Source organism: Myxocyprinus asiaticus, chromosome 6 (assembly GCF_019703515.2).
Source record: "Myxocyprinus asiaticus isolate MX2 ecotype Aquarium Trade chromosome 6, UBuf_Myxa_2, whole genome shotgun sequence".
Classification (NCBI taxonomy): Eukaryota; Metazoa; Chordata; class Actinopteri; order Cypriniformes; family Catostomidae; genus Myxocyprinus; species Myxocyprinus asiaticus.
Window position 1 is genome coordinate 21,090,265 of NC_059349.1, and position 16,993 is coordinate 21,107,257.

General features: G+C 42.0%; 1 protein-coding gene across 2 annotated transcripts in view; it reads left to right on the plus strand.

The window, feature by feature from the left end:
* Window positions 1-16,993, plus strand: part of LOC127441873 (chloride channel protein 2-like) — an 84,837-nt gene that overhangs the window by 38,139 nt on the left and 29,705 nt on the right. For both annotated transcript variants that reach the window (XM_051699388.1, XM_051699387.1), the window contains exons 2-6: window positions 3,202-3,355; window positions 10,766-10,897; window positions 13,158-13,286; window positions 13,396-13,529; window positions 13,622-13,699. In XM_051699388.1, the coding sequence (XP_051555348.1) occupies window positions 3,202-3,355; window positions 10,766-10,897; window positions 13,158-13,286; window positions 13,396-13,529; window positions 13,622-13,699 (627 nt within the window). The remainder of the gene's footprint in view (window positions 1-3,201; window positions 3,356-10,765; window positions 10,898-13,157; window positions 13,287-13,395; window positions 13,530-13,621; window positions 13,700-16,993) is intronic.

The following is a 16,993-nucleotide window of genomic DNA, read 5'->3' on the forward strand; positions in this document are numbered from 1 at the left end:
CCGGCCATTTCAGCGGGTAGTTCAGCATCGTGGCAAGAGAGACACAAAGTCTCGTTCCCTCCATCAGGGAACGGAGGTTACGAAAGTAACCAGGACATTCCCTATCTGTCAGTCACTCGATGTTGTGTCGATGTAGTGACACTAGGGGTCCCTATACAAAATGCCACAACTAGCTGAACTGTGTTGTGTGAACTGTCAGTTTGTGACGGGCAGACTGCTGTGTGCCTCGTAGCCAGTGCACCAGGCCGTCGCTAGAATGCGTTTTTGCGTCAGCATCTTGAAAGGGAGTCTGCGCAAAGCCCGGTTCAGTACTCGCAGGTCCAGGATTGGTCGCAACCCACCGCCTTTCTTCGGCACGATGAAGTAAGGGCTGGAGGGACAGGCTCTATTGCGCCCTTGTGCAGAAGGGTAGCGATCTCCGCACGCAAAGTAGCGGCATTCTCGCCCTTTACCAAGGTGAATGAGATGGCACTGAACCTGGGCGGGCGCCTTGCGAACTGAATCGCGTAGACGAGTCGGACGGTCTGGGTCAGCCACCGCGACAGGTTGGAAAGCACGAGCCACGTGTCCAAACTCCGGGTGAGGGGGACCAAGGGAATGATCACGTCGGACGTACCGGTGGGTGGGGCCTCGCAGCAGGGTGGAGCTCGAGGTGCCACGTTGAGGGGATTCGAGCCCCGTGGCCGTGCTGAGTCCAGGGACATCGAAGCACTTACCTGGCTCCTGTCGCCCACCATAAGATTGGCCAAGGAGGGGGGAGGAGGAGTCTCGTCCCCATAGTCCACTGGACCCAATCCCATGTGTGCGTGTTTGTGCCACAGCTGACCACCGCTGGGGCGCCATACCTGCAAAGATGGTGATGGGGACGGTGGATGGTGGTCGTGATGATGGCCATGCACACTGAAAATGTGACCCAGGGAACAAGAAAACCGCTCTTTTGTTGAATTTTTGGGTACCACAGCCTCTTGGACACGCTGCGAAATTAAATGAAAATGAAAAAACAGATTCTCCTCCCGGCCCTCCACCAGGGGATGGAGTTGTCTGCTCACCAGCTCCAGAGAAGCGGGTCTCCTTGGCCCTGGGTTGCCCGTCTCAGGGTCGCTTTGAAGCCTTCCTTGGGTTCTTGGCGGCTGGCCGTGAGTCGGTGTTGTAGTTGCAGGAGGACGCCCTTGGCGACGAGCAGATGGGGTGCGAGGTCTTGAGCCGTGCCGGGGCAGGATGTGCTGTATGACCTCCGTCTGCTGCTTCACCGCCAAGAACTGCTGGACAAAGTCCTCGACGGTGTCGCTGAATAGGCCAACCTGGGAGATGGGGGTTTCAAGGAACCATGTCTTGTCAGCCTCACGTATCTCAACCAAGTTGAGCCAAAGTTGGTGCTCCTGGACCACCAGGGTGGACATTGCCCGCCCGAGAGACCACGCCGTGACCTTCGTCACCCAGAGAGTGAGGTCGGTCGCCAAGCACAGTTCCTGCATCAATCCCGGGTCAGAACTACCCTCGTGCATTTCTTTTAGTGCCTTGACTTGCTGTACTTGCAGGAGAGCCATAGCGTGCAGGGTGGAGGCGGTTTGTCCAGCGGCACCATAGGCTCTAGCTGTCAGGGATGACGTAAACCTACAGGCCCTGGACGGGAGTTTCGGGCGCCCACACCAGGTGGCAGCGCTCTGCGGACACAAGTGGGGATCACCGAATACCCCCTGGCCGCTCCGCCATCAAGGGTAGCGAGAGTGGGGGAGCTGAAAGATCAGGACAGGCAGTAAAATGTGCCTCCCACGATCTTGTCAGCTCCTCATGCACTTCCGGGAAGAAAGGAATGGGGGCATGGCCGTGGGCGTTGCCCCGAGCCCAGGAACCAATCGTCGAGCCGCGAGGGTTCAGGGGAGAGTGGAGGGTTCCACTCTAGCCCAACGCTCGCGGCCACCCGGGAAAGCATGTCCATCATTTCCACCTCGGCCTGGGACTGGGCGACCACTCACGAAGGAGGAAGCCCAGTCGAATCCTCTGCATCCGACTGGACGAGCCCGCTCTCCGATGCTGCGCTCGATAACTCGTCTTCTTCCCGGGCTCCGAACGAGATGTCGAACTCGCCCTGAGACGAGCCGGCGATCTCGTCCGAGCGCCTGACCAGAGCAAGCGAGCGTGCTGGGGAATGGGAGGTCCGTGGGGGGATACCCAGGTCCTATTGAGGTCCCCAAATCGCCCCCAGTGCTAACCGGCACGGCCTCATACCCGTAGGTAGAAGGACTGAGGCGGGGAGCCGCTGGGGTGGCTTGCTTTCTTATGAATACAAGCCGTGACTGCTAGGTTGCCATTGTCATGTTCTTGCATTGAGGACAAGACCCATCCATGAACGATGTCTCTGCGTGGGCAGTGCCCAGACACGTAAGACAGCGATTGTGACCATCAGAAGCGCAACCAGGAATAACACACAGACGGAAAGGCATCTTTAAAAAGACGTTCCGTGTGTGCCGCTCTTTTAGAAAGAAAATATACTCTTTTTTTTTAAGAATATACTTTTTTAGTTGTTTCTGCCGAAGCGCACAGGGGCGTTCTCTGCACTCCACGGGTGCAGAGGGGGAGAAGCTGCTGAAATGCACCGTAGTATCCAGCAGATGAGGTGAATGAACTTCATGGATGAATTCAGCTTCAATGAATAGAACCACTCGGCTCCGAAGAAAAAATCTGAATGAGTGGTTGCATACCAGCTCCTTTTATACCCGTATGTCCGGGGGAGTGGCATGCAAATTCCACTCGCCAATTCTCATTGGCCTTTTTTAAAAAAAAGCAGAGGAGTTTGGGGCTCCCAAGAGTGACCTCTAGTGACACAATGTCGAGTGAGTGACAGATGGGGAACTCGATAGAGCACTTTTAGAGAATCTTAGAGACTTATGTATAATTCTATTTATCAATTACTTTTACATATTTTTATTTTACTATTATTTTGTGCATTTATAACATTGCTGTTTGTCTTGTGCTGCCCCCTTGGCCAAGTCTCTCTTGCAGAAGAGCTTTTTATTCTCAATGAGCCTTTTTACTTGGTGGAAAGGGTGCTATTACTTTGACGAAAACGAATACTCGGTTTTGCAAACTGCCTAAAAAGTCGCACAGTATTTTGGTAAACCACTTTTTGGCTTGTCCTGGCTTCCCTTTCGTATCATTTTAATGCCTGATGATAAATTCTTTGTTCTTTTCCACTTTTAGATGTATGGACGCTATACACAGGAGCTGGGCACCTATGCCAAAGAAGAGGCAGCTCGCCTGCGTGAAGATGGAGTGCTGCGGAGGACCACCAGTGTGCGTGGCCAGGCCCCAGAACTGCTGGAGTATGATAAGAACCCATGTGCCAAGTGTCAAGGTGGGTGTACTGTATACATATGTATGCATGCCAACTGCTCAGTGACTATGCTGCTAACCCAATATCTTGCTACATGCAGCAGTGTGCTTCATCTGGCTGCAGAGCAAAGCCAAAAAAGCAAAGCTGACCAATGTACAGGGATGAAGGGCAGCAGGGATTGAAAGTGGAACAGGGTCACAAAGGGAAGGAGGAGAGTGAGTGAGTGAGTGAGTGAGTGCTGAAATTGGGGATTTGGTGAGACTGATGCTAGAGATAAGTGAGAGAGATACGACTGAAGATCCGAGATTTACTCAGGCTGGTGTGATGCATATACACTCATGTGTAGGCCTACACAGAATCTGCACCCACACAGCTCTGAGTCAGAGTTATAAGTGATCCTGTCATTCAGTCTTTCAAATGTTTTTAGATCCTCTTATAATTTTGATTTCATTGATATTTTGGTAAATTTTTAAGGTTTCTATTCACCTGTCGAGTTAACCACAAGCAGGCTTGAAACACATTAAAGGTGCTGTAAGCGATTCATTCATGGAAAGGTATGCAAAAAATAATCCTACTCCTGGATATCACACTGATCACTGTGACAGTTATAATCTGTGTAAAAAGTGTCCACGAACATATTCATTCTGTAGCCAATCAGACGGCGTCTGAGGCGCTCTCTGCCTGTTAGTCATTTTGGGTGTTCTCATAGTGTTGTCGTTGCAGCAAAATATTGAGGCTTAATGTCATATTCTGGTTTATAATTTGTCAGTTGAGGGCGCTATTTCGCTACTGTTGTGTTTGACAAGTGGGGGAACATGCTTTGTCGGTTTCAACGGTATCAGTGCGTTGTTTTGGAAAAAGGGGGCGTGGCTAAATCAAAGGCCCAGTATCATGGAAGTTAGAACGGCTAAAATCATTACATCACCTTTAATGTGATACTGAAAGCTGATTGGCTTGATTGGTTACCTCTGTCAATCATTATGATTGGTTATGAATGCGGAAGGAGGCAAATTTTGGATAGCATTTTGGATGGAAGCAGATGACGTTGCCTCATCTGAATGTCCATTTTGATTGGTCAGCTTACGAATGAGAAGAGGCTTTTATGCTGTCACCCTCCTCTGGCATTCATACCGATTTATGCAGTGTTTAAAACCAGAGAATATTTAGTCCAAGACGGAGCACTTGTACTCAGAAATTGGAACACCCAATATGGCGGATGTAGAAAAGGAAGTCCCACCTTACAGGTAAAAGAGCCAATCACATTTTAGATACAGATACCTGTCAGTCAACACGAGAATGTGCAGGTACATTAGCTGGACCAGCCTGAAATTTTTTGTTTTTTTAGCATGATCAGAGCTAAAGAAGCACCATTTATGATATCATTGTTTTTAGATTTTACTGCTGGTTTGAAATATGTTCTCTGATCATAATCTTGACCAACTGTTTTCGGTCTTTCCATATTCAAGTAGGTAGGAGCTGTACTTTTATTAATAAAAATGACATCTTGTCTCATAGAATGAACGTTACTATTTTTGCAAACTGATTTTACGTGCCGAATTCTGTTTTCCTGGTGAAATCAACACCAGAGGCACTACAACAACTGTGCAATTTATTCACTTTCACACAAAACACAACTGCAATGGCTGATTATGACTTTATTAAAACATTTTTCACACTATTACTCAACTAAACATTTTAACACTTGTATTACAGACACATCTACATTTACACACTTATTCCAACATGATTAGCTTCTGTACTAGTTCACCTGAAAAGTGTTGGACTTTGGATTTGGAAGACCAGGTTCGAGACCAGAGAAGCACATAAGCTGACACGTGAGCCAAAAGTGTCATAAAATCGACACAAAATGACATCATTACTTCAGAAAATGGGATTTTCATTTCTCATTTTGTTTTCGGAAATGTTAGGTTAGGTTTAGGTGTTGGTTTAGGGTAAGGATGTCTGTTTTGTGTCTACCTCTCATATGATTTTAGATCACAATTGGTAAGGTTTAGGTTAAAGTTTTAGGTTAGGTAGGTATGTTTTATTCATTAAAACCTCCATCTAATATTCATCTTAAAAAACTCATCTGATTACGACACAATTTCACTCATTTTTGGTGCTGGACATTTCACTGGAAAACTGTACCCAAATGTGTAATGATACACGTAATGTCGTTTTGCAAAAATGTTGCTACGGTCACGTAATGTTCATGAGATCAGGTTGTAAAAAATTAGCTGCCGTGGAGCGTTCCCAAGATGGCCTCCAAGTGGACTGACTTGCCTTGAAAGGGACTGTTAAAACTCACCTGTAATTCAGCACATGAAAGAAATAAAAAAATGTTAGTAGATTAAATGATTAAAAGAACTATTTTATCACTTTTGTTGTTAGATCCATTTTGTTTACATTTTTGAGGAGGCCTCACTTGCCTCTTCCCTGAAGGGCCACCACTGGAAGAAGTGGAAATTTTTTTTTGCAGAAATTGTGAAAGCTAACAACATGTGGGCCTGCTCATGTGTTCAAAAGCAGTATGATGACACAGGAGGTGGTCATGTCTTATGCGGTAAATGTGGTCTTTTGCCTCCTGATTTCTAGGTTGCCCTCTACTGATTATTAATTGTCACTGATTTGTAGTTGTGTTGCTCCCTTTGTTTATCTACATCAGTCATGCACATTCCACAGGTTTTGCCATCATACAAAATGGTTGTAGGGAGCCAGTCTACTCACATTAATGTTGATGTAATGGCTCACTGGTGCAGTCATAACAACCTGGAGCTCAACACGCTCAAAACGGTGGAGATGATTGTGGACTTTAGGAACACCCCAACATTGACCCCCCTCACCATTCTAAACAGCACTGTGGCAGCAGTGGAGTCATTCAGGTTCCTGGGCACTACCGTCTCACAGGACCTGAAGTGGGAGACCCACATTGACTCCATTGTGAAAAAGGCCCAGCAGAGGTTGTACTTCCTTCGCCAGTTGAGGAAGTTCAACCTGCCACAGGTGCTGCTAATCCAGTTCTACTCAGCAGTCAATAGCCTAGTTTCCATCCAATTTTCATGCTATTTTGTTATCGACAAGTGAAGATGCGCAAAAAATCTTTGCGAAATTTGCCGTCTTCTGCCTGTTTCCATTCAAATAAACTTTTATCGATAAAAATGTTGTGCATGATGACGTCATGCCTAAAAAAACACTTTGTTGCATAAATTTTGGTTTAGCGCAAAAGAAATCTGCCCTTAAGCCGTTTCCATACAGAAATGTGTGTTTATCGCTAATTGTGTACCTTTCGCCTCCCAGATGTCCCTAATTTGTTTTCCACCAAATTTTGGTAAAATTGGGAGAATATTGAGACAATTCATTGAAATTAGCCAGCTTACTGTCATTTTAATTTCACAAATAAATGCAATCAGAAAATGAGGAATTGCAATCAAAAGGGAGCAGTTGCCCTTCTGATAGGACTGTAATATCGGTCCTGATGTTGCACCTATTGCAGGTTGCCACCGGTTCCGACCCGAAAGCGCATCATCATGGCCCTGTTCAAGCTGGCAATCTGCACCAAGTAGTGGGGGAAACTTTCGGTCTTAGTATAAGGACCATCCATCCATGTGTATATGCGGTGTGCACAGCTATTAAAGAAAAACTGATGCACTGTAATATCAGGGCTTACATATGATACATTCCTGATATTCAATGGGCTATTTTGAACAATATTCTAATCTAAAGCATTGCCATCACAACTGCATTATGTCCCGTATATTTGTCCTACAACTTTTAACGACCATCTGAACTTGATTATCATCTAAAATTAATTTTAGTGTCATAATGAAATTTACATTTTCTGAAGAAGCTCAGCAAATGCGATCCGAGGTAAAGAGGGTTATATTTAAAATATTTAAAAGTTTTAAAATGCTCAAAAGCTTGTTTTATGAAAGTGAACTCGGCATTGGACAAATAGTTCTGATTGTTTATAGTCTTGAAAAAAGTGTAGAACATTTTGAAAATGTCATTCAGCCGACTTTTTTCGTCTACAGAAAAGGGTAAGGCTAATTTAAGTTTGTGTAAAGAAAAGGCAATTATATAGGCCTAATAATATTGCCTAACAATATTATTTTTTTCATTTGGTAATTAATTATTTTATTTAATGCTTTATTCATTTGGTAGGCTAATTTATTGAATTTAATACAGGGAATTTTTTTTTTTTTCAAAAATAAGCTGAACAATAATTTTTTAGTATTGGGCTGATAGTGTTCTGAAAAAGCACACTGAAGCTTTTCTCCAAGTATTGTGTATTTATATTTAATTTAAAACATCTTTGTGCATAGAAATGATATGTTTTTTTGTATTATGGGCTAATTCCGTGACTGCCGTCTATTATTTTGAATGGTGTGGAAAAACAACTTTAATAAATAAACGGATGTCTACCGCGATTAACTTAATCACAAACAGTGGCCATTCATTTGTTCTCCGTGCACTTGTGGATGTGCATGATACGAGATATTTGTATTGGCACTACTGGAAGTGTCATGTTTGCAGCATTGGATCTATATGCCATTCAGATCAATCCATAATCACATACAATAAACTGGCTTTCAAGGATGTATACCTTGTCATCATGATTAACACAGGCTAACGATTGGGGTAAATTCTGTCATGTGACACTATATTTTTGTGTTAATGACAATTTTCTCGACAAAAAGTGTTTCCAAACCAGTTTTTCTTGACATTTGAAGTATCGACATAGAGTTTATGCACTAGAGGTAAATGGAAAAATAATATGTCAACACTTTTAGCAATAATTTGTGTTTCCATTAGCTATATTTTGATGCGCTAAAATGTTTTTTGCAAAAAATCCTTGGATGGAAACATAGTTAGTAAGTCTGTCCTCTGCACTTCAGTAACTGTCTGGTTTGGTGCAGCTATGAAATCGGATATCAGAAGACTACAGAGGACAGTTCGGACTGCTGAGAGGATTATTGGTTGCCTCCTGCCCCCCTTTCAAGAACTGTACACTTCCAGAGTGAGGAAAAAGGCTGGAAAAATCACTCTGGACCCTACTCACCCTGCCCACCACCTTTTTTAAACTGTTGCCTTCTGGCCAGCGCTACAGAGCACTGAGCACCAGAATCGTCAGGCACAAGAACAGTTTTTTCCCTCAGGCTATCCATCTCATGAACAGTTAAAACTATACTATAATTACATGCAATACACAGCCTAGTCAATTGTATTATTTAACATATCCTACCTCTTCTGCATTACATTCCCTTGGACTGTATATAACAGATTTGTATTTGTACATACTATATGTATATTTTTGTCTTATTGTGTATTTCTATATATACTTATATTTCTATTCGCTTTTTATTTTTATTCTATTTTTCTTTTATTATCTCTGTCTTGTTGTTGTGTTGTTTGTGGACTGGAAGCTTCTGTCACCATGAATAATTCCTTGTATGTGGAAGCATACTTGGCAATAAAGCTGATTCTGATTCTGAAAAGTATCTGCTAGATACTTTTTCAAGCAATGACACTGAAAAGTGAAACTTGGCTGCTGTCAAGCCTGTAAACAACAACCTGCAGCATATATTTGGACTTCTGAAGAATGCTCAATTCCCTCTCCTACTCCGTGCAGTGCTAGCCGCTCACCAGCAGGGAGCATAATCAGTCTGCACTGTTTAGGGGTGATAGATGAGACACACAGACGTGTGGCGTATCCATAATGAGTCCATGTGTTTGTGTGTGTGCATCTGTATGTCTGTGCCTAGAAATATGTCACTGCTCACCAAAGGATTTAGTATAAGGACAGAATTTCTACCATTACATTTTAGTTTACGTGAAGAAACGTATTTGTCGATCAAGTCGAGTCCTCATTAAATAGGCAACAGTGTCTGGCAATACAATGTTTTTAGTGCTAATGAGATAACTCATTGGTTTCTAGGAATATAAATAGACTGCTCTTTTGGACCCTCTGTAATCTCCAAAGACACACAGCATCTGTCTCTCTATATCATCCTTCCTACCTCCCTGTTGAGTGTGAAAAGCATGAGAAATCTATCAGCTGTGTGCAGCGAAGACCTTCTTATCCTCCTTGACAGAGTTTGAGGGCTTTGGAGGCCTGTCAACTCACTAGCTACACACCGGTGCTGAGGTTCAACTGAGCTGGCATCATACACCGTCTCTGTCTGTCTGTCTGTCTGTCTCATTTCTATTTTATTCCTCCATCCTTCTGACTATATCTTCACATATGCCTCTCTCCCCTTGTGTAATTAGACTTTATTTGTGGATTTTAACATGACAGAGGGGGGTAGATTTGCTACAGGCTGTCAATATCCCGCTGCTTGTTCTCTGTGCAACTTAACAGTGAAGTGTTACTATCATAGCTGGATTTCTCTTGTCTATTTCCATGATAATTGTTTTGGATATGTGGATGAAAACAGAGAGTTGGCAGCGGTCCACCAGCTCACTCTCGTGGGAAATTGTGAGTACTGCCTGGAGGCTCAACACGGAAAACTTCACATTAGTTGTCATACAAGGCAGAAAGAGGGCAGGTTTTATTGCCTCTCACCAAACCACCTACACCTTTCAACTTGCGCTGGGGAAATAAATAGACCGTTCCTGGATATATAATATATTGTTATATTATGCATGCATGCCACATAATGATGTCACTTTCAGTGCTGGCCTGTGACTCGCTTGTCAAAGACACTAAAATCTACGTGTGGAAGCATGGGCTCTGCATATTTATATGGTTATTCCTCAAGCTACAATTAAGTGTCAAAATATGCCACATCTCAGCACTTCTGTCTGCCGTGGTTTGGAGATAAGCGCTGCAGATTGGTGGCGTCCAAAATGCGCCTTGAGTTGCGCTAAATTTAGTCAGGCTTAAAATGAGCAGAGAGTACTTTCTCTGTAGTGGATTGTTACGGGGTTTATTTTGAGGGCGAAGACATCTGTCGCGCCACTGCGGTAGGCAAATCGGCCCACGCGACAACTCCTGCACGAAAGGGCCACTCAGCAGGTGCTTTGGCTGGCGAGGCAACAGCTCTGTCACTTACACAGAAATGTCCATTCACCTGCCGCGGCCTTTCCCTTTCTGCTGTATTTCAGATGCGTCTTATCTTCACACATACACACAAGCCATTTCCAGTGCGTGCCTCCGCAACCCTGTCCACCACTGCAACAGTGCAGTTGTCCACACTCTCAATTTTCTCATGTGTGTCTGGAAACCAAGAGGAAAACTAGCTCTTTAATGGCCAATTGTTCACTTCATTAATGCATGCTGTGTACCTACTGCTGGGTTTGGGTAATTGCTTTGGACTGTCTATATCCCGTTTATACAGCCTATCTCTCTATTGTGAATACAGGCTGACCTATAAAGTAGAGTAAAAGTGTGGATGTTGTAGGTCTGCTCTTAACACACATGTCTGTCTGCAGTCTGTACGTCACGGTGTAAGAAGTTCCTGATTTCCCGTGTGGGTGAAGACTGGATCTTCCTCATCCTTCTGGGGCTTCTCATGGCATTGGTCAGCTGGGCCATGGACTACACTATTGCCTTCTGCCAGCAAGGTGAGAGAGAGAAAGGAATGTAAAGAAAGAAAAGGACAATTTTCTGCTTGACAAGGTTCAATGAAAGTACAGATGGTGTCATTTAATCAGTAAAGTATTGTTTTTTTCCAGTGGGATTTTGCCATCATGTGTATTCTGAGATGGAAGGTGCATTAATTCCTCAACGAATTGGTGCCAACTCACTGATCTCTTTTTGCAAAAGAATGAGTTGATTTACAAGGGCTGGGGGTGTGACAAATCAGTCTCTTTACAAAAGGGCTCAGAGTTTTTTTAAGGTAGTATCAAGGGAAACTTTTTAAGGTTGTAACTATATTTTGAAAGTACATATAGTGTGTTGTTTGCCCAAAAATTATAATTTTCTCATCATTTACTCACTCTTATGCCGTCTCAAACTCATAGACTTTCTTTTTTCTGCAGAACACAAACAAAGATTTTTTGAAGGATAAATGAGGTGGTTTTGTCCATACAATGCAAGTCAATGGAGTCTAAAACTTTCAAGCTCCAAAAATCATATATAGGCAGCATAAAAGTAATCCATATGACTCCAGTGGTTTAATAAATGTCTTCAAAAGCGATATAATAGGTGTAGGTGAGAAACAGATCAATATTTAAGTCCTTTTTTTATTGTAAATCTCCACTTTGGTGTCACATTCTGAAAGTGAAAGTGGAGATTTATAGTAAAAAAGGATTGAAATATTGATCTGTTTCTCACCCAAGGTGATTGCATTGCTTCAGAAGACATATATTAAACCTCTGGAGTCATATGGATAACTTTTATGCTGCCTATATGTGATTTTTGGAGCTTGAAAGGTCTGGCCACCATTCACTTGCATTGTGAGGACCTACAGAGCTGAAATATTCTTCTAAAAATCTTCATGTGTGTTCAGAAGAAGAAAGTCATACACATCTGGGATGGCATGAGGTTGAGTAAATGATGAGAGAATTTTCATTTTTGGGTGAACTAACCCTTCAATTCATTTCTTCTAAAGCGATACGCTCAGTTTGGGGTGAGAACAGACCAGAATGTAGCTCCTTTTTCACTATATCTTGACATCTGCAGTCTACTTTATAAGTAAAGGATGATAAAATTATCATATTTGGGTGTACTATTTTTACACAAAAAGAAATGTATAGTACTTTTGGCAAATATATTTTAAATATCTACAGTATATATCATATAAGATCACTCCAGTCATATCAATGGCTTAGAAAAACTACTTTATTTTACATAAGGCAGTTCTCCCACTCATAGTCAGCCACATACCCCCCCCCCCCCCCATTACTGGACAATTTTCCTTGCGAAAATTAGTACTGGTTGACAAATATGCCTGTGAATATGGTATTTCTGCAATGGCATTGATAACCCAAAACTTTTGTGATGCTGCATCCACACTGAACGGTGTCAGTGTAAAGTCGGTATCCAAGACAACTGTCAAATTGGCCAGTAAAAGTCTCATGAGCAGAGTTGGGTAAATTACATAAAAATAGTAATCCACTACAAATTACTTATTATTTCTCTATAATTGTAATCATATTAGAAATAAGCATAACCCTATAATGTACCTAAAAGTAATTAAAATAATTTAAAGTCAGTATCTGTAATCTGATTACAAGAATATAAAATGTAATTCATTACATTTTTTACTAAAAGTAATTAGATTACAGTAACTAATTACTTTGTAATTGGATTACACCCAACACTGCTCATGCTCTTTCAGAACTATATTGGAGATTTAATGGTGATTTTCAGTTATGTCTAATTCAAGTATCAACTTTATCTCAGATGTATCAGAAAACTCAGAAGGAATAAAAATAGAAACAATTGAGACAATTATTGGCATTCAGTTAGAGTATAGAGCTATTAAATTTATGTGGATAGCATGGCCAAGATAATTTGGTTTTGGAAGAATTTGATGGGAAATATTTGAGTTATTATCGAAATCTCTGACTTTTGATTGTAGACTTTGATATCTTGGCAAATCTGAGCGCAGTGACATTGTTGAGATCTATTCTGAAACTTCAGAGGAGACACATTTATTACTGGGGTCTTTTCTGAAAAGCAGGAGACTTAAGCAAAAGTTAATCTAATTGCTAACTAGGAGAAACAATTGAGATATTAAGTAGGAACTCATTGGTATTTCCCACCTTTTTCAACAAAATTAATTAAAACCATCAAACAATTAAGCAAAGGAGCTAAAGTACACCAAGAGGTATTGTTTTGACAGAGGTCTAATATTATGCTGTGTGTCGGTGTCTGCAGCACAGAAGTGGATGTATGGTGGCCTGCATAGTGATATGCTTCTCCAGTACCTGGCCTGGGTCACTTACCCTGTGGTTCTCATCACCTTCTCTGCTGGATTCACTCAAATAGTCGCACCACAGGCAGTGGGTGAGATACGCACACACTGACACATGCTCACATGTAACCAAATTACCTTTCTGTTTTCCCAGATCTTTTGTTGTATCTCTGTAACACCCTTCGTCTTTCCTTCCTCTAGGCTCTGGGATCCCCGAGATGAAGACCATCCTCCGAGGTGTGGTGCTGAAAGAGTACCTCACTTTCAAAACCTTTGTTGCCAAAGTGATTGGCCTAACTTGTGCCCTTGGAAGTGGCATGCCTCTGGGCAAAGAGGTACGTGAGAAGGGATATATGATCCTAGATAAGCATTCTAATCTAAACCTTTTTACCTTAAAGTCTTTGCTCTTTCCCCTTGTATCCTCTAGGGGCCATTTGTTCATGTTGCCAGTCTGTGTGCTGCCCTGTTGAGCAAATTCATGGCCTTGTTTGGAGGAATCTACATGGTGAGAGATGCTTTCTTTGGAAAAATGCTCACCCTTAACTCTTGTGAGTACACTCACTGAGCACTTTATTAGGACGACCTGTTCACCTACATATTCATGCAATTATCTAATCAGCCAATAGTGTGGCAGCAGTGCAATGGATAAAATCAGGCAGATACGGGTCAGGAGCTTCAGTCAATGTTCACATCAACCATCAGAATGGGAAAAAATTTTGATCTCAGTGATTTCGACTGTTGCATGACTGTTGGTGCCAGACGGGCTGCTTTGAATATTTCTGTAACTGCTGATCTCTTGGGATTTTCACACACAACAGTCTCTAGAATTTACTTAGAATGGTTCCAAAAACAAAAAACATCCAGTGCGTGGCAGTTCTGCAGACGGAAACACCTTGTTGATGAGAGAGGTCAGTGGAGAATGGCCAGACTGGTTCGAGCTGACAGAAAGGCTACGGTAACTCAGATAGCCACTCTGTGCAATTGTAGTGAGCAGAATAGCATCTCAGATTGCACAACATGTCGCACCATGAGGCGGATGGGCTACAACAGCAGAAGACCACGTCAGTCATTTTATTAGGACCATAGTGTTCCTAATAAAGTTTTTAGTGAGTGTATAGTATCCACAACATAACAATTTTAGAGAATTGGAAAAATGAACATGAATTTCAGAATGACTTATTATTTGGTATGATCACCATTTTCTTCAAAGACAGTAAAACCTGATGATTTATGTTATCCCAGCATAATTTGAGAATGTTTCAAAGAGCATCTTGTGTGCTTCAATGGAAGCAAAGAACTGCAACCTTTTAAACACGTCACAAATGTGGTTACATTTGATTACTTAAATATTTCTGTTTCATTTTACCTTAGAATGTTTCTTTTTTTTTAAAGTTGCCGAAATCTTAAAACGTCCAGGTTTATATTAGATTTTGAATGCCAGATTTTCAGTGTGGATCTCCACTGAACATTAATATTTCAATGTAAATGAACTACTGATCTGTTAAAGAATAACTTTATTTAATAAAATTACCTATTAATAATGATATATTAATGAGTTACCAATATGACTAGTGTTTGTAATATCACTGTACACGTCACTGCCTCTGGAACATCATGCCCTTATTGTTCCAGTCTCATCTGCGTGTATCATACAAACAAGCAGCTGATGGTTCTCTAGGGATTTTTGATAGACTGTGATTAGTCAGAGTGCATAAGGCATCAGTTCTCAAGGGAACAACAAGAACAGTGAATGGAGCCGTTCGGAAATTATGCTGTGAGTCGGCCCACTTTCTATTAAATGTATTACATGATCCATTCCTAACAAACCTCTAAACTTTGCCCACCAAGCAACTTGAGAAATCACAGCACACTAGGGAATGGATCAATAACACGCTGTTAGCGCAGAGTGAATTTGACAGAAAATCGGAGAGCATAAACATTCCAACACATTTTTACTGTTCCACTGTAATTGAAAGTGGTTTAATTAGGCAAAAGTCAATTGCATGTTTACACAGTCAATCAGGAAGTGTAGTCTGGGTTAACGGGCCATGCTGGTAATTATTTGTCTGACACCTCATACCTGTGGGTGTTAATTTTGGGATACGAATGAGCTCCAATTAGTGCCTGACTTACAAAGAGATACCGCATAATAATGATATAAAGGCTTTAAAGGTAGGATAATGTTGATTTTGAGATAACATTCACAGATCACGTCCACATAATATGTAGGTTTTTTTTTTTTTTTTTTTTTTTTTTGTGATTAACATTTTTATTGATTTTTCAAAGCAAAGAAAAACAAAACATATATACAATGAATCAACATTAACTCCCACTACTTCCCCTCCCCAATCAAGAACCCCACCCGACCCCAAACAAACATCCCAGTGGTCCTACACAAGTACACACATATACAGAGATATACATACACATACATACACACACACACACACACACACACACACACATATATACACTGTATATATACACATATACATATATACATACATACATACATATACACATATAATAAACCTACAACTCTAAGCTATACCTCTGTCTCCACAGACCCACTCCGAGAGCCTCCCAAAAACATCAAATATCTACCCCATTTCCCAATAAAAGAATCCCATATCCCCAGCCTTCTACACATTACCTCTTCGAAGGCTGCCACCCTTCCCATCTCCTCGCACCATTCCCGAATTGAGGGTGCTCCCACCGACTTCCATCCCCTTAAAACAATCTGCCTGCCTATCATCGCACTGGTGAGGACCCAATTGTTTGTGTATTTGTCAACTACGTCGATGACCGCCCCATCACCCAAAACACAGAGTCTGGGGCAAAACGAAATCCGAATGCCCAACACGTCACACACAACACTCTGAACCTTCAACCAAAATTCCTGAATCTCAGCACACCATCAAAAAAACATGGGCCATGTCTCCATCCTCTGATTGGCATCGCTAGCAGGTGGGTGTGTCTTTAAGACCATGCCTATACAATTTAGAGGGGGTCCAATAGAACCAATGTAAAATCTTGAATTGTATAAGGCGCACCCTTGCATCTCTCGATGCAGTTTTCATGTTTTTTAAAATCCTAGCCCATTCTCCCTCCTCCAATTCCAGGTTTAAATCTTTCTCCCATAATCTCTTGAGAGTGGTTGAGACTCCATCCCCCAGACTCTGAATTAATAAGAAGTAATACACTGATGCCTCATGGCCCTTTCCAAAAGCAGAAATCACTTCTCCTAGAGTATCTGCTGCTTTAGGGGGGTGTATGCTATTCCCAAAAATAGTACAGAGCAAGTGGCGTAACTGAAGATACCTAAAAAACTGAGATCTGGGGATCCCAAAATATTGAACCAAATTTTCAAAGGATCTCATCACACCACTCTCATAAAGATCACCGAGTGTATTTACCCCCCTCGCAATCCACTCTGACAAACAAAGAGGCGATTTATTAATGCATAGTTTTTGGTTTAGCCATAGGCTCGATGCAACATTTAGATAAATATCTGAATTAAACACTCTGGACACTTTTGTCCATACTGAGTGCAAATATGAAATAACGGTGTGTGATTTAACTTCTCTGTTTAGTTTGATGGAAAGGCTTTGCAATGGCAAAATAGGGGCAAGAAGTTCTTGTTCAGTGCAGAACCAGGGAGGGGCTCTTTCAGGTGGAAGCAACCAATGAGCCAAATGTCTGAGACCGAATGCATAATAAAACAAAATCTTGGGTAGGCCTAGCCCACCTTTGTCAATCGGCCTATGTAACTTATTGAAATGTAATCTGGGGTGCTTAC